At 41.4% G+C, this 20162-nt stretch overlaps 1 protein-coding gene across 7 annotated transcripts in view; it reads right to left on the bottom strand.

Annotated features, from left to right (window-relative positions):
- Positions 1-14121: 14121 nt before the first annotated feature.
- STAMBP (STAM binding protein) overlaps positions 14122-20162 on the bottom strand; it is a 36495-nt gene continuing 30454 nt past the window's right edge. For 6 of the 7 annotated variants that reach the window (XM_024133518.3, XM_055089264.1, XM_024133519.3 and 3 more), the window contains 3 exons: positions 17042-17154; positions 16369-16468; positions 14122-14782 (listed from right to left, as the gene is read on the bottom strand). In XM_024133518.3, the coding sequence (XP_023989286.1) occupies positions 14726-14782; positions 16369-16468; positions 17042-17154 (270 nt within the window). In that variant the 3' untranslated portion in view covers positions 14122-14725. Of the gene's footprint in view, positions 14783-16368; positions 16469-17041; positions 17155-18234; positions 18299-20162 lie in introns of those variants that run through there. The other variant, XR_008618920.1, reaches the window with a different exon arrangement.

Raw genomic sequence — 20162 nt, 5'->3', positions numbered from 1 at the left:
TGCAGAGCTCGGGCTCTAGGTGTGCAGGTTTCAGTAGTTGTGGCGCACGGGCTTAGTTGCTCCGCGGTTATGTGGGATCTTCCCAGACCAGGGCTTGAACCCGTGTCTCCTGCATTGGCAGGCAGATTCTTAACCACTGCACCACCAGGGAAGCCCTGCTGGATGGTTATTTAAAAGTAAATCTTTATCTGACACTTCAGGCCTGCCCACACAGAAGGGTGGCTTTTAAATGAAAGACACCCCCCCACCCCTTCATTTTGTGATTAAGGGCTCTGGTTTCCCTGGGAAAGGCCTTAGCGTATAGGGACTCAGCTGAGCCTGGGCTGTTAGGATCCTCTGTCCATCTCTCTAGAAAGGCAAGGATATTCCTCTGAAAGATGAGAGCCCGCAAAAGGTGATTTGGAGCAAACTACTGGCCTTGAGCCTTATTATTATTATTATTACTATTATTGATAGCTGCTACTTATTGAGTTGGGTCTATGTGCTACAAACAGTATGCATTCCCTTATCTAAACGTGGTATTTTCCACATTTTAGAGAGTTGAGGACTTTGAAGCTGGGGAGGTAAGGCACTTATTGAAGTGACATAGTCAGCAAGTGAGGGAGCCAGGAATCCACCCCAGGTCAGTTTAGCTTTGGGGCCTGCTCTTAACCGCAGCATTACGTCCTCCCCTAGTGCTGAGGGAAAAGATATATTTGCAATTTGGTATTAGCTGAGAACTAGTAGTGTTCTGAAAGTGAGGTTCTCCCATAACAACATAATGCAAATAATTTAGAATCAGCCTTAATTTTCAAAATGTTCTTGGGTGGCCAAAATAACCTTTAACAAGTCAAACGAAAAAGTTGTGAAAAACCAAAATAGTAAGAGACCACTCAGGACTTCACAAAAGTTAAGGTTTAGGATACATTTTTTCACTGTCTTAAAAATATTTTACTTTGAAGGGGAGGAGAAAAATAGGTGAGGGAAAGTAGAGGTACAAACTTTCAGTTACAAAATAAATGAGTCAAGGTATGAAATGTACAATGTGGGAAATATAGTCAATAATTATTTAATATCTTCGTATGGTGCCAGATGACAACTAGACTTATCATGGTGATCATTTTGAAATGTACAGAAATAGCGAATCACTATGTTGTATACCAGGAACTAACACAGTGTTGTAGGTCGCTTATTCTTCAAAAGTAAACAAATGAACAAACTCATAGAAAAAGAGATTAGATTTGAGGTTACAAGAGGGTGAGGAGGGGGGGAATCGAATAAAAGCGATCAAAAGGCACAGACTTCCAGTTATAAGATAAATAAGGACTGCAGAAGTAATGTACAACATAATAAAGATAATTAACACTGTTCTATGTTATAAATGAAAGCTGTTAAGAGTAACAACTCTCGGGCTTCCCTGGTGGCGCAGTGATTGCGCGTCCGCCTGCCGATGCAGGGGAACCGGGTTCGCGCCCCGACCTGGGAGGATCCCACATGCCGCGGAGCGGCTGGGCCCGTGAGCCAATGCCGCTGAGCCTGCGCGTCCGGAGCCTGTGCTCCGCAACGGGAGAGACCACAACAGAGGGAGGCCCGCATACCACAAAAAAAAAAAAAAAAAAAAAAAAAAAAAAAGAGTAACAACTCTCCAAAGTAACTCCTAAGAATTCTCATGACAAGGAAAAGAATTCTTTTCTATTTCTACAGTCTAACAAACACTCTCCCAAGTGAGTTACTTCATCTGGCTCTATGAGATGATGGATGTTCACTAAACCTACTGTGGTCATCTTTTCACGTACATAAGTCAAATCATTATGTTATACACCTTAAACTTATATTGTGCCATACGTCAATTATATCTCAATAAAACGAAAACATATATTTTACTTCAATAATATCTTGTGGTGAGAATGGAATCTGGCAACAAGGGCAGACTCCAGAAGAGTTTTTTGAGTGGTTACCCTGGAAAGCGAGTTCGTGTGGGACGAAACGCTGAATAACACCTAGGAAGTTCATGGGCCAGAATGGGGGGAAATTCCTGAGGGCTGATCCAGGCTGAGTTCTGACACCAGTACATTCCCACTCATTAAAAACAAAAACAAAAACTGATAGTATCTTTGGATGAGTTAGTTGCATAGCCCCTTGCTATAAAAAAAAGAAACGGAGATACCCTTTTTTATTCTGATGATATGGCTTTATTCTTTTTTTTGGAAAAGGAATGGTCTGTATACACAACAGTCTTTATTAGTAAACTATGGACAGAAAAGGGCTACAGATCAAAATTATTACCTAGGTAGGTAGTCCCATGTTATTCCCAAGTTCATAAATGAGGAGACAACCATATTGTTCAAAATTTGATTCCCCAAATTTGCTGTACAAAATCCCTTTGTGGTTACTGCAAGTCCCTTTTCTGCTGTAAAGTGGGAATCAATGTACTAAGTGGGCCGTGGGCTCTCTTACTCCACCTTGGTGAGCTGTGTTAAAAAAAAAAGTTTGAAAATCAACAGCCTCGGATCTTACTTAGCCGCCAATAAAGAATGGAAGCTAAACTCCAGGTACTTGCCAAAGATTACAATTCCAAGTTCACTGTCACTAAATATTTATTAAAATGTCCCCAAAGAGAAACTTGGAGTTGTTTAAAATCCATGCAGTCCACCTGAGCTCTCAGATATGACAAAATACATCCCTAGGTTAAACCAGATTTGCAGACAGCTAGGTATCTGAGCTGAACTATACTGCCTGCCCCCACTCCCTGCATTCCAGTAGAATTACTTTTACTACATATTGTGCTTTAGTGAGATGCCATCTTTTATATGGAAAAACATAACCCTCTATGTGCTGTTTGGCTTTATTATACAAATGTTTATATTATTTATGACATCACATATCATGTGGTCTATCCATGGTGGGAATGTAAGTGATCATGGCTTACTTTTTTGCTCTGTTACTGAATCTGCTTTGTTGTATCCTTGTATTCTACATTCCTTTGCCTCTACATTCAATTTATTTTCTCTTTGTAGTATTTTACATATCCTGGAAAACGCTTCTACTAGGTATCCAGAGTCTAGCATGGGGCTTGGCACTTAGTAGGTATACAGTTAATATTTGTTGAGAGAATTAAAAGTGGAATACAAAAACATTACAGAGTATAAATTAAATTACCTAAGTAGAGTATAAATGAATTAAGATGAAAACGTTCATTTCTCCTTAACTTGGGTTCCCTCAGCACTCACACACAGAGTTGGTGTTCATTCTGTGTACACTCATCAATACGAAGAAGTTGGTCTTGTGCTAATTCATGGGAGTATAGTTTCTTTATCTTATTCCATTATTTTCTCCCTGAAGACAGAGAGTATAACATTTACTTCCTGCGTATTTTAAAGAGTGCTCTGCACACAGTAGGTGTTCAATAAATGTAAATTAAATAAATGACCCATGGTCTGGTACATATCCTGGAAAACGTTTCTACTAGGTATCCAGAGTCTAGCATGGGGCTTGGCACTTAGTAGGTATACAGTTAATATTTGTTGAGAGAATTAAAAGTGGAATACAAAAACATTACAGAGTATAAATTAAATTACCTAAGTAGAGTATAAATAAATTAAGATGAAAACATTTATTTCTCCTTAACTTGGGTTCCCTCAGCACTCACGCACGGAGTTGGTGTTCATTCTGTGTACACTCATCAATACGAAGAAGTTGGTCTTGTGCTAATTCATGGGAGTATAGTTTCTTTATCTTATTCCATTATTTTCTCCCTGAAGACAGAGAGTATAACATTTACTTCCTGCGTATTTTAAAGAGTGCTCTGCACACAGTAGGTGTTCAATAAATGTAAATTAAATAAATGACCCATGGTCTGGATGTGTGACCCACCTTTTGGGAAGTGAAAGGGTTACTACCCCATAGTCCAGCTGCTGTTATCGAAAGCCAGTAGCACTTGGTGTTTTCATTTGCGTTTTATTAGCTTGCTCACTTGGGGTCATTGTGCCCACAGTGGTGACGGTAGCTTTTTCTTCTAGGCACTTATTGTTGCATCTGTTGCTTTTGCCTGCCCAACATCCATTCCTCCCTTAATGCCGTCAAGATTTTTCTTTGGAGAATGAATGTTCCCCCACTCCTACTGCATATAGTTCAGATGGGATATAAATATACAACACAGGCCTGGCCTATCAGAGCATTCCATCCCCTTGGCCACAGTGATTGGTCCAAGGATGAAGTCATGACCAAAGTCATGACCCAACGACTCAATGCCAGGACTTGTTGGAACTGTTGGACATAGAAATTCTCTTTTTCCTGCTGGATTTACCAAGACAATAGGATATAAACCTATAGCTGTCAAAACTACCATATTGGAAAAATGTAATTAAGTGAACAAATATTGAGTATGTAAGAGCTAAGAGAAGAACACATAATGAGCCTTGATGACAATGGGCACTGGATTCAGCTGTGCCTGAACACCAGTTTGAATTGAGTTTTCTGTAAGCACAATGAAAAGAGTTCAAACCAACACAGGATTCTGTTCTCATTAGATGGTCTCTTCCTAGGCCACGTTGAAGCTCCTATATCAGAGGCCTTGTGCTTGCAGAGCAGCACTGAGACTGGGAAGTAAAATATTTGTGTGAACTTATCCTGAGTCTACTATGGTTCAATTAAAAATAATTTAAACCTCCTAAGCCGATGGAAAGGTATAGAAGACTAAGCTGGGTGAAAGAAGTTCTAGACACAGATGTTTAAGCATGGCAGGCAGGGATGTAAAGAGCTGTTCAAGGTGGCAAAGGCGTCAATGCTATAGATGGCATGAACCATATCTTAATGGAATTGTGCTTTGGTATGATGCTATGGGCTTTTTTTTAAGGCAAAGGGAGATGAAGAGAGGAGACCGAGGGGCAGGGAAGCTAACTATAGGGAATGACTGAGGAATATCTAAGAATAGTCTTACTTCCTTTAGTTTAGGTGTGGTTTCCATTTCTTTCACCCATCAATAACCCATTACTATTTGTCCAGCACAAGTAACATCCTATATTCTCACTCAGGCCCAGGAAAAAAAAAAACCAGAAATAACCCTTGGGCCACTGTGGGAGTTCTTTTTTGGAGGAGGGCGAGGTGGGGTAAAGTAATCCTTCCTTAGGAACTGAGCACAGAGGAGATCTGCCAGTAAGCCCAGATGGATGCACAGGGGTTCCTCAGGACAAAGCCCGGAAGTTGTCTTCTTTAGGTCAATTCTTTCTTAGCTTTCCATCCTCCAGGTTTTGTCCAAAGATCTCTGCTGCTAGCCCTTGCAGCAAGGTTTATTTTGAATGGGTTCCAGTGGTGAGGTCACCCTCATGGAAGGTTTCCATATATGACATGCCTCTGCTGCTGTGCCCAAGAGCATTCCTAAGACCCTTTCACTGATGCCGTCCAAGAATAAGGTCTTGGCTTGATTCCCACATTGAAGGGGCAGTGGAGCTTTGGTTTCTGAAAGTAGTAGGCATTGTCCTTTCTGTCCAATATAAAAACGATTCATGTTCTCTGTAGAATATTTGGAAAACTCAAAAAAGTATAGAGGGAAAAAAAGAGAGCAATCATGCCATAATTCTATCACCTACAGAAAACTACTATTAATATTTTGGTGTATTTCTTTCCCATAGTTTTAATGAATGAGTATATCTATACATATTTTAGGAAGGCAGTATTGCACCGTGGTTGAGTGTGGGTTGGGAAGTCTGACACCAGTCATTTGAAGTTCTGTGGCCTTCGGCAACTCCAAAAAAGAACTCCCACAGTGGCCCACGGGTAATTTCTGTTCTTTTTCCTAGGCCTGAGTGAGAATATAGGATGTTACTTGTGTTGGACAAATAGTAATGTGTTATTACTGGGTGAAAGAAGTGAAAATATCACCTAGACTAAATGGGATCCTCCCAGACCGGGGCTCGAACCCGGTTCCCCTGCATCAGCAGGCGGACGCGCAACCACTGCGCCACCAGGGAAGCCCTTTCCCATAGTTTTAATGAATGAGTATATCTATACATATTTTAGGAAGGCAGTATTGCACCGTGGTTGAGTGTGGGTTGGGAAGTCTGACACCAGTCATTTGCAGTTCTGTGGCCTTCGGCAACTCCAAAAAAGAACTCCCACAGTGGCCCACGGGTTATTTCTGTTCTTTTTCCTAGGCCTGAGTGAGAATATAGGATGTTACTTGTGTTGGACAAATAGTAATGGGTTATTACTGGGTGAAAGAAGTGAAAACATCACCTAGACTAAAGAAAGTAAGATTATTCTTAGATATTTCTCATTCATTCCCTGTAGTTAGCTTCTCTACCCATTTCCTCTCTTCACCTCACTTTGTCTTGAAAAAAGCCACTGGCATCATACCAACACCAAATTCCATCAAGATATGGTCCATGCCATCTACAGCATTGTCTTACCTCCTTGAACAATAAAGTTTGCTAATTCTTAACCTATTCTTCCACCAGTATGCTATTATTTTAACTTATAAGTTTATAATAAGAATTAGCTGGTAATAAAATTTCCCCCAACACTCTTCATCTTTCAATTTTGAAAAATGGTTATTTCACTTATTCCAGATTAATTTTATTTTTTTAATTTAAAAAATCATTTATTTATTTTTATTTATTTATTTTGGTTGCCCTAGATCTTAGTTGCAGCTCACAGACTCCTTAGTTGTGGCTTGTTGGCTCCTTAGTTGTGGCATGCAAACTCTTAGTTGCGGCATGCACATGGGATCTAGTTCCCTGACCAGGGATCAATCCCATGTCCCCTGCATTGGAAGGTGGATTCTTAACCAATGTGCCACCAGGGAAGTCCCAGTTCCAGATTAATTTTAGAATAATCTTTTCAAGTTAAAAAATAAAATTTTTGTAGACTTGCATTTAAATTTATGGTTTAATTAAAGAAGAATTAACATCTTTAAAGCATTAAATCTTCCCTTCATGGAATATAGAATATCGGTCTTTCCATTTATTTTCTTCATGTCCCTCTGTACAGCTTAGTTTTCTTTATGTAAGTCCTGAACATTTCCTGTTAATTTTGTTCCAAGGTATTTCATAGTTTTGGTTGCTAGGGTGAATGAGAATTTTCTTTTCCCAATCACAACTGGCTATTGCCTATACTAGAAAGCTACAAATAAGTTATATATCTATCTATCTATATATATCTATATATATATATCTTTTAGTGGACAACTTTGCTGCTCTTATTAGGCCTAACCATTTTTAATGATTGATTATCCTTAGGTTTTTAGGTAGATACTTAGTTTGCAGCCAAAAACTGTGTCTCTTTTCCAGGAGTATGCTCTTTATTCTGCTTCAGTACATTGGCTAGATTATCCTTTCAGAACACTGTTAGATAACAGTAGTTAGAAAGGGTCTGTCTTGTCCCTAACATTATTTCTTTATTAAGAATGATGCTGGGTGTTGTTTCAGAAGATATATTTTATCATGTTAACAAAGCTTCCTTCTTTCCTAATTTATTAGGGGAGGTTGAAAAATAAAGAATTAATGTTAATTCTCATTGTCAAATACTTTATTATTATCTATGAAAGAGTCTTGGGTCTTTATTTTCTTTTGACCTTCTTCTGTGAGGTATTATATTAGTGGATTTCTTTTGTGGGGCCAACGTTACCTTCTCAACAAACTCATCAAATGCATCATGGGCTCTAGGGTTGGGCAGACCTGGGCTGCCATCCTAGCCCACCACATACTATCTGGGGGGTCATGTACAAGTTCTAAATGGGGATGCACAACAAATGCTGGCAGTTATGATACATTATTCCTTCACTATGTTGATGAATTTATTAATGCTTTTATTTAGGAAATTTGCATCTGTATTGTTGAGGTTGATGTGAAATATATGTGTATATGATTTATTAGGTTGTGTTCACAAAAATGAAATATGCTCGTTTTTTTATTTTCCTACGCTCTGCAGCAGTTAAAAACAGCAAGAGATATTTATATACCCATGTTCACAGAAGCACTGTTCACATTAGCTAAGAAGTAGAGGCAACCCAAGTGTCAACTGACAGATGAGTGGATAAACAAAATGTGGTATATACATACAAGGGAATATTATTCAGCCTTAAAAAGGAAGGAACTTTTGACACATGCTACAACATGGATGAGCCTTGAGGATATTATGCTGAGTAAAATAAGCCAGTCACAAAAAGACAAATACTGTGATTCCACTTATATAAGGTATCTAAAGAAGGCAAATTCATTGAGACAGAAAACAGAAGGGTGTTTGCCAGGGGCTGGGGGGAGGGGAAAAAGGGAAGTTGTGGTTTAATGGGTACAGAGTTCCAGCTTTGCAAGATGAAAAAGTTCTGGAGATCTGTTTCTTAACAATTTCATTGAGATGCAAATTCATTAGCCTAGTTATACATAGGACTTTCTTAAAATGTGCATCCGTTGTATCCCTTTGTTCACTTCTAATTTTGTATATATTTTTCTTTTTCCTCTTTGTCTACTTTATTTTTTCAAAGAAAAATATTGTGAATTTATCTACAAGATTCCTATTTATAAATTCAGCAATATCTGCTATAATACTCCTTTCCTTCCTCCTGGCTTTCTTAGCATATTTGTTATTCTTTTTCCTAATTTGAGTCAAATGCTTATTTCATGCCTTTTGATTCTTTCGTATTAAATATTAAAGCATTTAACGTTCTAAATTTCCTTCTCTGTATAATTTGTAGAAAGTTCAGAAGTTTCAATTTGTGATACTGCATTATCATTTATCTCTAAATAAAGACAAATGGCTACATATGTAGTTTTTATTTTCTCATATGCTTTTCTTCTTTTATCTTCTAAGAGGTAACCTTCTATAATCATAAAAGGTTAAACAAATTAACTTTAATTTATTTAATTAAAATAAATTAAATTTGTTAATTTTTAAATTAAATTTTAAATCTTTAAAATTATTCAAACTGTGTGCATATTTATTGCTCTGTTCCTTAGAGACGGTTTTTTTTTGTTTTTTTTTTTTTAATTTGGCTGCATCTGGTCTTAGTTGTGGCATGCGGGATCTTTTGTTGTGGCGCGCGGGCTGCTCTCTAGTTGCAGTCCGTGGGCTCCAGAGTGCGTGGGCTGAGTAGTTACAGTGCACGGGCTTAGTTGCCCCGCGGCATGTGGGATATTAGTTCCCCGACCAGGGATCGAACCCGCGCCCCCTGCGTTGGAAGGTGATTCTTAACCACTGGACTACCAGGGAAGTCCCGGGGTGGAGGTGTTTTAGATGGGGTTGTCAGGGAAGACCTCTGCTAACTGCTAGATCCCATGGACTCATCTTGGTCCTTAGCCCAGAAAACCTCTCCTGAGCCATCTGGTACCACTCACCTCCCCCTTTTTTAAACTGTTGCTTTCCTTGGTTTCTGTGACAAAATAGCAGTGACTTTGTCACCACTGTCTCTTGGTTTCCTCCTACGTCTCTGACCTCCGCCTTTCAGACTTTAGTGCAGGCACATCTTCCCCCACCCACAATCATCTGTCCTGGCAGCTGAAAGAAGAGCTCAAATGCTGGCTCCCTCTTCTGAGAGCTCTTGCTTGTATTCAGACCTTTGGCACAAGGTGACACTGGGGTGGCGGCACAGGCTCAGGATACAATGTCTGAGTCAAGGCAGTAAGATGGCTTCCCACAGGCGGAGGTTAGGGCACAAGTCCACCTGGCTTTCTAACACACGGCTCAACACCAAGGACATTATTTCAAGGAAGGGCTCAGCAAAAGAAAGTAAGGAAGTACTGTGCTGACTGAAAGGCCCTCAACACAGGGCTAGAAAGCAAACATGGTCCTATCCTTACATGACATGAGGTTACATGACAGTTCAGTGACCTGACTCACATAAAACAATAAGAAAACACTGCAAAACAGCAAAAAAACACATACCAAATTGTGGGAAACAGGCTACAAGTGCCACTGGAGCTCAAACAAGGAAGCCCTCAGAGTGAATTTATCTGTTCAAGAAGACACTGACGGTAGAAATTGAACCAAGCTCTCAGGGAAGTAGGTTTAATCACCAAAGGACACAAAAGCCCATGGTTATTCAGTGCGACAGGGCTGGATTCTGGATCCAACAGGCACAATGAATGATGCTGGGCTTATCCTGTAAGAGTAAGGCCCACTTCTAACCCCAAGTAGGCAAAGGTTAACAAAAAATTCAACCCTGGACTAAGGAATAAAGACTTCTGTGAAGAGGATCTAAGTTCTCTTCCTCTTCTTTCACCTCAAGAAATAGTTGGAACAACAAAAGTGGGAGGTTCAAACAAGAATGGGATGGAACCAAGGGTTAAAAGATATGGTGCAATCTCTTTAGGTCCTGGCTCTGCTCTGGGTCTTAGGGGAAATGAGTAGAAATTTGGAATGTTTCTTCTGATTCTTGAGGTTCTCAGTTTTCCAGTTCAGAACATCAGGGCAGACCAGAAAAGATATTTGAAGCTGAGGCTCAGTTAGTGATAAAGAATGTGAATCTATCTGAGGAGTCCTCTAGCTGGAAGTTGGAGGAGGTAGAGGTCTCGCAGGTGGAAGTAATGGCAACTCAACTCTAACACTTCCAGAGATACAAATAACAAGTAGCTTAAATCTTTATATTGAATAGCATCTTTACAACTCTCATAGTTGTATACGGAGTTCATTCTATCCTCATTCGAGGTAGATATATTAGACTGATCCCACTTTACAGAATTTTAAAGAAAGTTTGAGAAGTTAAGTGACTTCCTGGTGAACGAATAGTTGGGCCTAGAAGCAAAGTCTTTAATGTTCAGTCTGGCACTTCCTCTCAAGAGGATAATGTTCCAGTGTTCCAAACAGGCCTTCTCAGTGCCTCAAGCAAAGCTCCTCACAAAAACAAATGATTGGGCTTCCCTGGTGGCGCAGTGGTTGCGCGTCCGCCTGCCGATGCAGGGGAACCGGGTTCGCGCCCCGACCTGGGAGGATCCCACATGCTGCGGAGCGGCTGGGCCCGTGAGCCAATGCCGCTGAGCCTGCGCGTCCGGAGCCTGTGCTCCGCAACGGGAGAGGCCACAACAGAGGGAGGCCCGCATACCACAAAAAAAAAAAAAAAAAAGAAAAAAAAAAGAAATGATTGAGCCTTGCCTCTGAAGTTCCACTCTGGGCTCACAGGCTTGAAAGATCCTTGGACAAACTGGTCTCCAAACCCAGGTGGGGTTAATATACTGAGATATATAGTGGGGAGGGGTTGGGAGGCACAATACAAGCTGGACTGTTTTCTAGGGAACCTCTGGTCTGATCCGAAAACTGTTCTCAAAGTCCACTTGAAGCAGACCAAAGTCACAGGATCCACTGGGCCCTCATGTCAGTAAGGCTTTGCTCCTAGAAGTCTCCAGTCCTGTCAACCCCCACATGAAAACCTCCTTCCACTGGGGTAACTGAAACCCAGAGGTGACCAGAGTCAAAGGGGATAGGCATTATGATTTTAAACTCTGGGGTGCCAAATGGAAGTGGAAACCCTTGCTTCTCAAACAACAAGTATCCACCATGACACTAGGGAGTGCTTCCCCCCACTAGTGAATGCTCCCCACCATGCCTTTTAAGGTGTCTGGTACCCAAGAGAGCATTATAAGGCTTAAGTGGTTTTCTTCTTCCTCTTTGGTGGTATTTAATTAGGAGTACATGGAAGTCATCAGCTGAAAAAACCCAGGCCTGCCTGACCCCCAGCAGAGTCTTCACCAGCGTCTCTGCACCTGGCCCATGGCACTTTGGAGGGTCTGTGCCTCTGAGGCCAGCTGGGATGCAATCAGATACTGCTTCTCTCTCCCCACGCAGTCCAGACCAGTAAGTATGGCACTTGTGTGGCTTGGGAGAGTGGAAAGGCTTTCTGGAGCCCAGAAGTCAGTTTCTTTACCGAGTAGTTGTTACCCTTTCAATACAAGCTTCTTTCCTCAGGTTTTGTGGTCTGACTCCCTTTTATTCACAATATTCCTTTCCTCCTTTCCCTACAGTTCTGGCTCCTTTTCTCTCACTGCCCCACCCAGTCTCCCTGCTTCCTTGTGAGCTGGCCTGATAGCACGTCTCTTCCACAGATGTAGGGTGAAGTGAGACACTAAAACTGGCCTGTGCAAAGTACCGCTTTCGTGGCTAGACTGTAGCAGGTCTGAAGAGGACAACTGCAGACTGATTCCCCGCACCCATCCATTTACTGAGATTTCTTGTGCACAGGTGCGGAGGCAAGAAAATGTGGCGATCTGGTAAACAGTAAATGATCAATGTGGTTGCAATCTATGATACAGTTCACTTTGGTTCAACAAACATTTGCTGAATGTCTATGATGTGCAGAGAGTGATGAATCAGTTCAAAACTCCCCGGTATAAATGACTAGTACAGTGGTTTTCAACCCTGGCTGCACTTGAGAATCCTAGCAGCTTAAAAGACAAAAACAGAAACGAACAATGTCTGGGGTCCCTCTCCAGAGATTTGGATTTCACTGGTTGGGGGGTGGTGGAGTGTGAGTATCGATATTTTTGAAAGAGCTCCCCAGGTGTTTGAATGTGCAGTCAGGGGTAAGAGCTTCATGTGGCCATATGTAGAAAGTTTGGAATAAGGGCTAAATTTAGATTTTAAGCAGTGGAAAGCTATTGTAGGTTTTTGAGCAAGTGAGGAAACATGAGGATGGCTGTAGTGTGGGAAACTTCTCCTGACTGTACTGGGCAGAAAGGACTGGAGTCAAGAAACACTAAAAACAAAGAGACCTGGTAAAAAGTCTATTGCAATAGTTCAAGTAAGGGGTAATAAGATCCTAAACTAAGCAGGAGCCTTGAGAATGGAAAGAAGGGGTGAATTTCCTGGAAAGGGCAGGGCCAGGCAATTGTAGAACTGTTAAGGGCAAGGGGGAGCAGTCCAGGCTGCCTCTGGGGCTACGGCAGGAAAGGAGGGCAGTGACCAGAGAGGTTCTCTTTCCCTTGCCTGGACCCACCTACCTCCACATTCCCACCTACTCTGAAACTGCAGACGAAAGAACTTCTAGTATCTTTGGAGTTAAGAACTTATGAGAAGAACAAGAATATAGACCCTTGGCTTTCAGGGGAAAAGTTCAAGGGCTGCTAACCTAAGCAATAAAGACTGAATATATTCGGGACACAAAAGTTAAAAATGAAGCAAAACTTCATACATTTGCAAATTTTCTTTACCACAGAATTTTGATACAAAAAGAAATCATTCTCCTATCCAAGGCATTTACTCTCCTGCCCTGACCAGAGAGGACACAAACAATACCATTAATTTCTGGGCCACCTTATAACACTAGGCTCAGCTCATAGAAAAAATACAGAATCAACTGCATCTTCCTAGATGTTGCCTAAGTCAGAAAGGAAGAGCCAACACAATAAAACTAGTAGGGTGGGGTGGCATGGGAATATAATCATTTATTTGGAGTGTAACCTGGTATGCCAAACAAAGGCTCTATTATCCTCAGCTGAAAGCTTTTAGGGCATAAGGAGGAAGTGAATGGGATGACCGACTTGAGACAGCACCAAAAGAACAGAGATGACTTCACAGTCCTGGAAGATGGCAAAAGGCAGAGAGAAAAGACTGAACAATTAAAAGTGAATCGGGAGCTTCCCTGGTGGCGCAGTGGTTGAGAGTCCGCCTGCCGATGCAGGGGACACGGGTTCGTGCCACGGTCCGGGAGGATCCCACATACCACAGAGCGGCTGGGCCCTTGAGCCATGGCCTCTGAGCCTGCGTGTCTGGAGCCTGTGCTCCGCAACGGGAGAGGCCACAACAGTGAGAAGCCTGCGTACAGCAAAAAAAAAAAAAAAAAAAAAAAAAAAATAAGTGAACTGGAACATACGTTTTTTTTTTTTTTTTTTTTTTTTTTGTGGTATGCGGGCCTCCCTCTGTTGTGGCCTCTCCCGTTGCGGAGCACAGGCTCCGGACGCGCAGGCTCAGCGGCCATGGCTCACGGGCCCAGCCGCTCCGCGGCACGTGGGATCCTCCCAGACCGGGGCGCGAACCCGGTTCCCCTGCATCGGCTGGTGGACGCGCAACCACTGCGCCACCAGGGAAGCCCGGAACATACGTTTGATGTTGGTACATCTCAAATTCCATTTTCCCCTCACCTTTCCCCAAATAACCAGACCATTTAGTTAACCTCTCTAGACAATGCTTGATCCAACAGATCACTCTAGAGCACAAAAAATATATATAGTTGTTATTTTATTGTAGAAGAAAAAATATCCTGAAATATTTGTTAAATAACAATAACTCCTGACAAAATCATTCTTCAGGGTTCTTGGGCCTCACCATCTGGTCAAACGCAGCAAGCTCTCCCTCAGCCTTATGATAAGCTTCATTAATATTGCCATAAACCAGAGAAAAACCCAAAGATTTTCTAAATGGCTTCCAAATTTCTGCATAGATGCCCTTAATTAGTCCAAAGGTAAACAATAAACAAGTTGGCAGAGAAATTAGAAGGATCTCTGAGAGGGAAAAAATGTTAACAATTGGTGAATCTAGAACAAAGGGTATACAGGTATTCATTACAACATTTTTTCAACTTAATTTTTTAGTTACAGGCAGACTGAAAAGTTGCTTTAGCATGATCATGCTACTTTCCAGATGTGCCTAAAAAACATATTCAATTATTTCTTTTCAAACCAGAAATAGAAAATCAGTTCTCCCCCAGGTGATACGTTCTATTCTATTTTAAAATGCTTCCAGAGCTTTCTGGAAAGTTTAAATTAAGGGGCTACAGTACACTGATATGGTTTTATAGTTCTTGGGAAGTGTCTGAGTCAAACTCTCATCGAAGGTCTGTGATGGTCACTGCTCTGTCCACAACAGTCACGTGGCTGCAGCTCTGCAATAGGGAAAAAGAAAGAAAGGGAAAGTCCTGGAAAATTCTGAAAAGTCATCTTTAAAACTCCTTACTTGTTGAAGTCATGGAAGATATCTTTTACTTAACTTCCTGTATGTTTTCTTATCTTTGAAAAGCAAGTTTAAAAACTATTTACAATAAGCAATTCACTGCCTAACTTCTTATATCTTTTGTATATTGTCATAAGATATAAATATATATGTTTAAAAAAAACCCAAACAAACAAACAAACAAAACTCCTATTTACAATGCTCATTCTGGCTAGTGGTTCCCAGGCTGGCAGCCAGACTGCTACTTACATGGCTGTCATGGTAAGGGGTCTGGGAATTATTACTTCCACCAACCCAGAATCAAGAGGCTGTAGCCTGAATCAACGTGGGCCCATATACCTTCATTTATTTTTCAAACGTATGTATATTCTAGAGACATTCATAAAATATACATTTATTTAAAATAACTGCTGAATTCATTGCAGCTTTTTGGGTTATTATGTCAACCAGATAACAAAGTACACCTACTCTCACATGGGGAATACTCCCTCTTGGCATGCATAAGGGGGATTGTTAGGATTTCAGTTCATCCTAACTGAAAGCCTAGGCATTTCTGGGGGATTGTGTAGCCTCTGTTTCAACATCCTGGTACCTAGACATTTATTACATTCCAAGGCAGGCTAACCTATTTGTGAACAAGTCTGTTAGAAAGTTCTTTCTCATACTCAGCTGAAAACTGTCAGCCCACAGGGTCTTGAGTTTTAGTTCTGGGAGTCACACCCAATACCTTTTTATACAATAATTCTTCTAACACAGTCAGTTCTCAGATGCTCCCTGGGGTTCTCTCCTAAACATCCCCAGTTTCTTTTATGTGACAAGGGTCTGAGTCCCTTTTCCATATTGGTCACTTTTCAGGGAACCCAAAAGAAATAATAATACTCCATGGCCAGCATGGTGTGAAGCAATACTATCACATTAGACTTGAGGGGAAAAACTGAAACATACTTATCAGCAACTGAAACTTTTTACTCACAGAATATCACTTGGGGAAAAAAACTTTCTAAGAAGGTCATAAAAATCCCTGTTATCTAAAATCAAATTAAAAGCAAAATTCCAAAATTAAATAAACTTTACTTAAGTGGCTTTTTCTTTTGAATTCAAATCTCTTATTAAAGTGCAGGCTTAGCAACTGATGATGATGAAGGAAAATACCTAACATTTAATAAGCAAGCTACTGCACTAGGTACTTTCTGTGCATCACTTCATTTAACCCTGTCAATAACCCTATTCAAGTATGTATTATTATTATTATCCTCTCCATTTACAGATGAGAAAGCTGAGGCCCAGGAAGGTTAAGTAACTTGATCAAAGACACACAGTCCTTACGTAGCAGAGCTAAGACTCAAACTCCTTCCTATCCCACACCGCTTCCCATGTATGTTTTTATTAGGAAGATTTGGAAAAATAAGTGACAAGGCTGATCGTCTATGTGTGTCACAAAGGACAATGTGCCTCATCAGCTCTGACTGTCCTCCCTGGTTAAAGCACAGCTCCGATTTCTTCTACATAGATACATACACAGAAGAGAGGTGGATCCTTGCTGTGTGGATGAAATCCTTTCTGGCGACAGGAAGAAATCTCCTCTAGTCCGTGGTCAGTTAGTCTAAAGAATCCAGTTCTGAAATAAGAAAAAGCAGGTCTAGAATCAAGCAAAGGTGTCCCCTCAATCACACACACACACACACACACACACACACACAGCAGTGAAAAGCTCACTTTGAGACAGCTTCAAAAGTATGCTGGCTCATAGGTCTCTTCTCTGGTGAATGAATCAGAGTTAGAGAATGACTCATCACCGCCACCACGCTAGTTTTACTGGGAGAATCCATAGTAAATAACAGGATTTAGAATGAAAAAGAAGTTAACTTTCAGAGATAATCTGTTGGATTTTGAAATTTTCTAATCTGATATCAATCTCTTGAAATTCCTACTGCTTCAAGTCAAACACTTCAAATTTTTTATGTCCTTTTCTTATAAAAGCACCTAGGTTGTTGCTTGGATACTTTTGTAAACAAGTAGAGTAGGTTTATCAGGATATAGGGCTTAAAAGGAAGCCTTTTAAAAAAGCCAATCAATACCACAATCTATATATTTTATAGAGAACAAGGTCTTAAGAATGGAGAACGTTTCCTCTGAGGCTTTTCCCCCGCTATCTCCTTGCAAAACCCTGAACCGCACCCTATGTACTTACTCCTGGAACTTGGGGGAACAAACAATGGCTATCGACTCTGGCAACATCATCTGGTAGGAGCAGTGAGTGTGTAGATCAACACTGGAGAGGAAGGCCGTCTGCGTGGGATGAGTCTGAGAATAGAAAAAAAGGCAGGGACCCCTTCAGCGAGAATACACAGTCAAGCCTGGCCCATGAAGGAAGGTAGAGCCAAGTAATTCTCAATAACTTGCCACGATCTCCTTACATACAAAGCCATTAGCAGCCATGAGGAATATGCCTGAAGTTAATAATAAGTAATGAACCTCCTTTGCAGCACTGTAAACGAGTATAGTGTAACATGAGTATGTGAAGAGACTCAATTTCTAATTGACCATCAAGACTTATCTGGCTCCTCACAAGCTCTCTCGACACAATGGCGTCTCCCATACTGGAACAGACAGTACATGCTGCCCAATACAACAACCTAGTAGAAGTCAAGGACTTAACAAAGCACAGTTAGATGAATGATTCTTCTGCCTGATGGAGGGGTTAAAAGGTCAAGCATGAGTCTGGGGCTCTATAGGCAAAAGTGGCAAAAGCTGTCCTGTGGTTAAAGCATATCTTTCAAGGATATGAGAGGCAGAGGGTTACTGGGATTTCAGAAGGGTAGTTAAATCACGCAATAAGGACCCTGTCTTATTTGAGAAAAAGACCAAGATATTGAATTTTGAGGGTAATCCGTTAAAGCACCATCTAAATTACATTCAGTTTATCGCATTTGTTTTCAGTTACTTAATGGGTTTTTTTTTTTTTCCGGCTGTGCCTCGTGGCTTGTGGGATCTTAGTTCCCCAACCAGGTATTGAACCTGGGCCACAGCAGTGAAAGCACTGAGTCCTAACCACTGGAATCCCCCAGTTATTTAATGTTTCATTGAGCATACTCTTGGTACACAAATGGACCATATTATGACTTACGTTCATCTCAGAGGGGGTGTGAGATAACAAGGATGGAAAAAGAAAGACCCAATATGACTCAAAAAGACCACCAATCTTTACTGACAGGAAAACATAGAAAATAAATATGTGCGCTTGACCAGTGTTTTCAACCCTGTTGTGCAAAAAATGAAGCTTCTGAGAAACTTGTCAAAAGCACAGGCTCCTGCACCCCACCCTGGAAATATCCATCCTGAGAAGGAAATTCTTTTCTTTAAAGCTCATTAAATGATTCTTACGTGCAGCCTCATCTGAGAAGCACAACTGCATAGAATGCTGTGACCAGCTCACTGTGGAAGAGGTCTGCAATACAGGAACATGTTAGCTGAGTGCTGACCGTAAATCTACACACAGGTCTGCATGGGGAAGGAAAGAACTTTCATGACCACAAGGGAGAAACAGTTTCTACCTAATAAGAATATGATCCTATAGACTGTTAGGGACAAATGGCCTGTGCCAACACCCTACATCCCATGGTTACAGCCTGAAATTTTAACTGAGGACAAATAAGACCTACACAAGCTGATGAAGGCCTCCAATCTAAAGGTGGGTTAGCTAGAAAGATGATATACAGACACATAGCAGGGGATCAATAAATAATTGTTAAACTAAACCAAAAAATCTTGTTTGAGCCACTGCTCCCCGCTAACTACTGCACCTTCTCTCCTTCCCTTTACAGTCAAGTTTCTTGAAAAAACAGTTATGCTCACTGTGCCCACCATGCTGGAGACAGAGGCAGGCATTTTTATGAAGAGAAAACAATACACCAAAGGAGCAGAAATAAGTGAGAAGAGTGAATGCTCAGGGCAGCCTGGGTGCCTGGATGAGTAGAGCAGCCACAGGAGAGCAATGCCAACTAAGACAAGGTGAAGGAGTGCCTTGAATACTGAGTTGGGGGTTACACAATAGTTGGTGATAAACATGACCATACAAAGTTTTTGACCAGGGAACCTGATTTATAGCTGGCAAGGTACAGAAGGAAGAACTGACCTTTTGCCTTTTCCTCTTACCAATTTTAAGATCTGAGCAAACGTTATGGTCTGCTTTTGTTTGCTTTCAATCCCAAGTTAGGAAGGAATGCTACAGAAATATCATGGGGAAAAAAAGCTGGAATACTATCAATTTAGGCTCTAAATTTCTTCCTAGCTAGGCCCTCACTGATATTAAAAATCCTTTTAGGGCTTCCCTGGTGGCGCAGTGGTTGCGCGTCCGCCTGCCGATGCAGGGGAACCGGGTTCGCGCCCCGGTCTGGGAGGATCCCACATGCCGCGGAGCGGCTGGGCCCGTGAGCCATGGCCGCTGGGCCTGCGCGTCCGGAGCCTGTGCTCCGCGATGGGAGAGGCCACAACAGTGAGAGGCCCACGTACTACCAGAAAAAAAAAAAAAAAAAAAAAAAAAAAAAAATCCTTTTACTCATTTGTGGCTAAGAGCTACCTGAAGTCTAAACAGAAATTACTCCAAACTTTCTCCCATCTTCTCCAGTTTTTAAACTTACCTGTCTCCTCCTGCTGGGCAGTGGATCTAGACTTCAACCTCGTTGATAGCAAGATCACCTAAAATGAGTTCCCTCAACCCCTCCAATTATAACCTCAAAAATCTCCCTGTATCTTTCTTTCTTCCTTCAATTCTGTCTCAGAGGAGTGAGTGTTTTCTCCCCCATATGAAGATGACTCCCTTTTTGTACTTTTGATTTAATACTTTCCTATCTTCACATTACCTTGTCTCTCCTGACCTCTGACATCTCCTGCACAGGCTCCACTATACTCCACCAGCTCAATGGGCTTAAAAACATGTTCAGGGACTTCCCTGGTGGCGCAGTGGTTAAGAATCCGCCTGCCAATGCAGGCGACACAGGTTTGAGCCCTGGTCCAGGAAGATCCCACATGCCGCGGAGCAACTAAGCCCATGCGCCACAACTACTGAGCCTGTGCACCTAGAGCTCATGCTCCGCAACAAGAGAAGCCACTGCAATAAGACCATGCACCGCAACGAAGAGTAGCCCCCGCTCGCCGCAACTAGAGAAAGCCTGCGCTCAGCAACGAAGACCCAACGCAGCCAAAATAAATAAATAAATAAATATATTAAAAAAAAAAGTTCAGACAACTATACACAAGAATGCAGATGAACCTTAAAAATTGAGCAAAAGAAGCCAAGTACAAAAGAATAC

The sequence above is a fragment of the Physeter macrocephalus genome, chromosome 12, assembly GCF_002837175.3.
Source record: "Physeter macrocephalus isolate SW-GA chromosome 12, ASM283717v5, whole genome shotgun sequence".
NCBI classification, from domain to species: Eukaryota; Metazoa; Chordata; class Mammalia; order Artiodactyla; family Physeteridae; genus Physeter; species Physeter macrocephalus.
The sequence above is the reverse complement of the archived record's forward strand: the minus strand, read 5'-3'. Positions and strand labels throughout refer to the sequence as shown.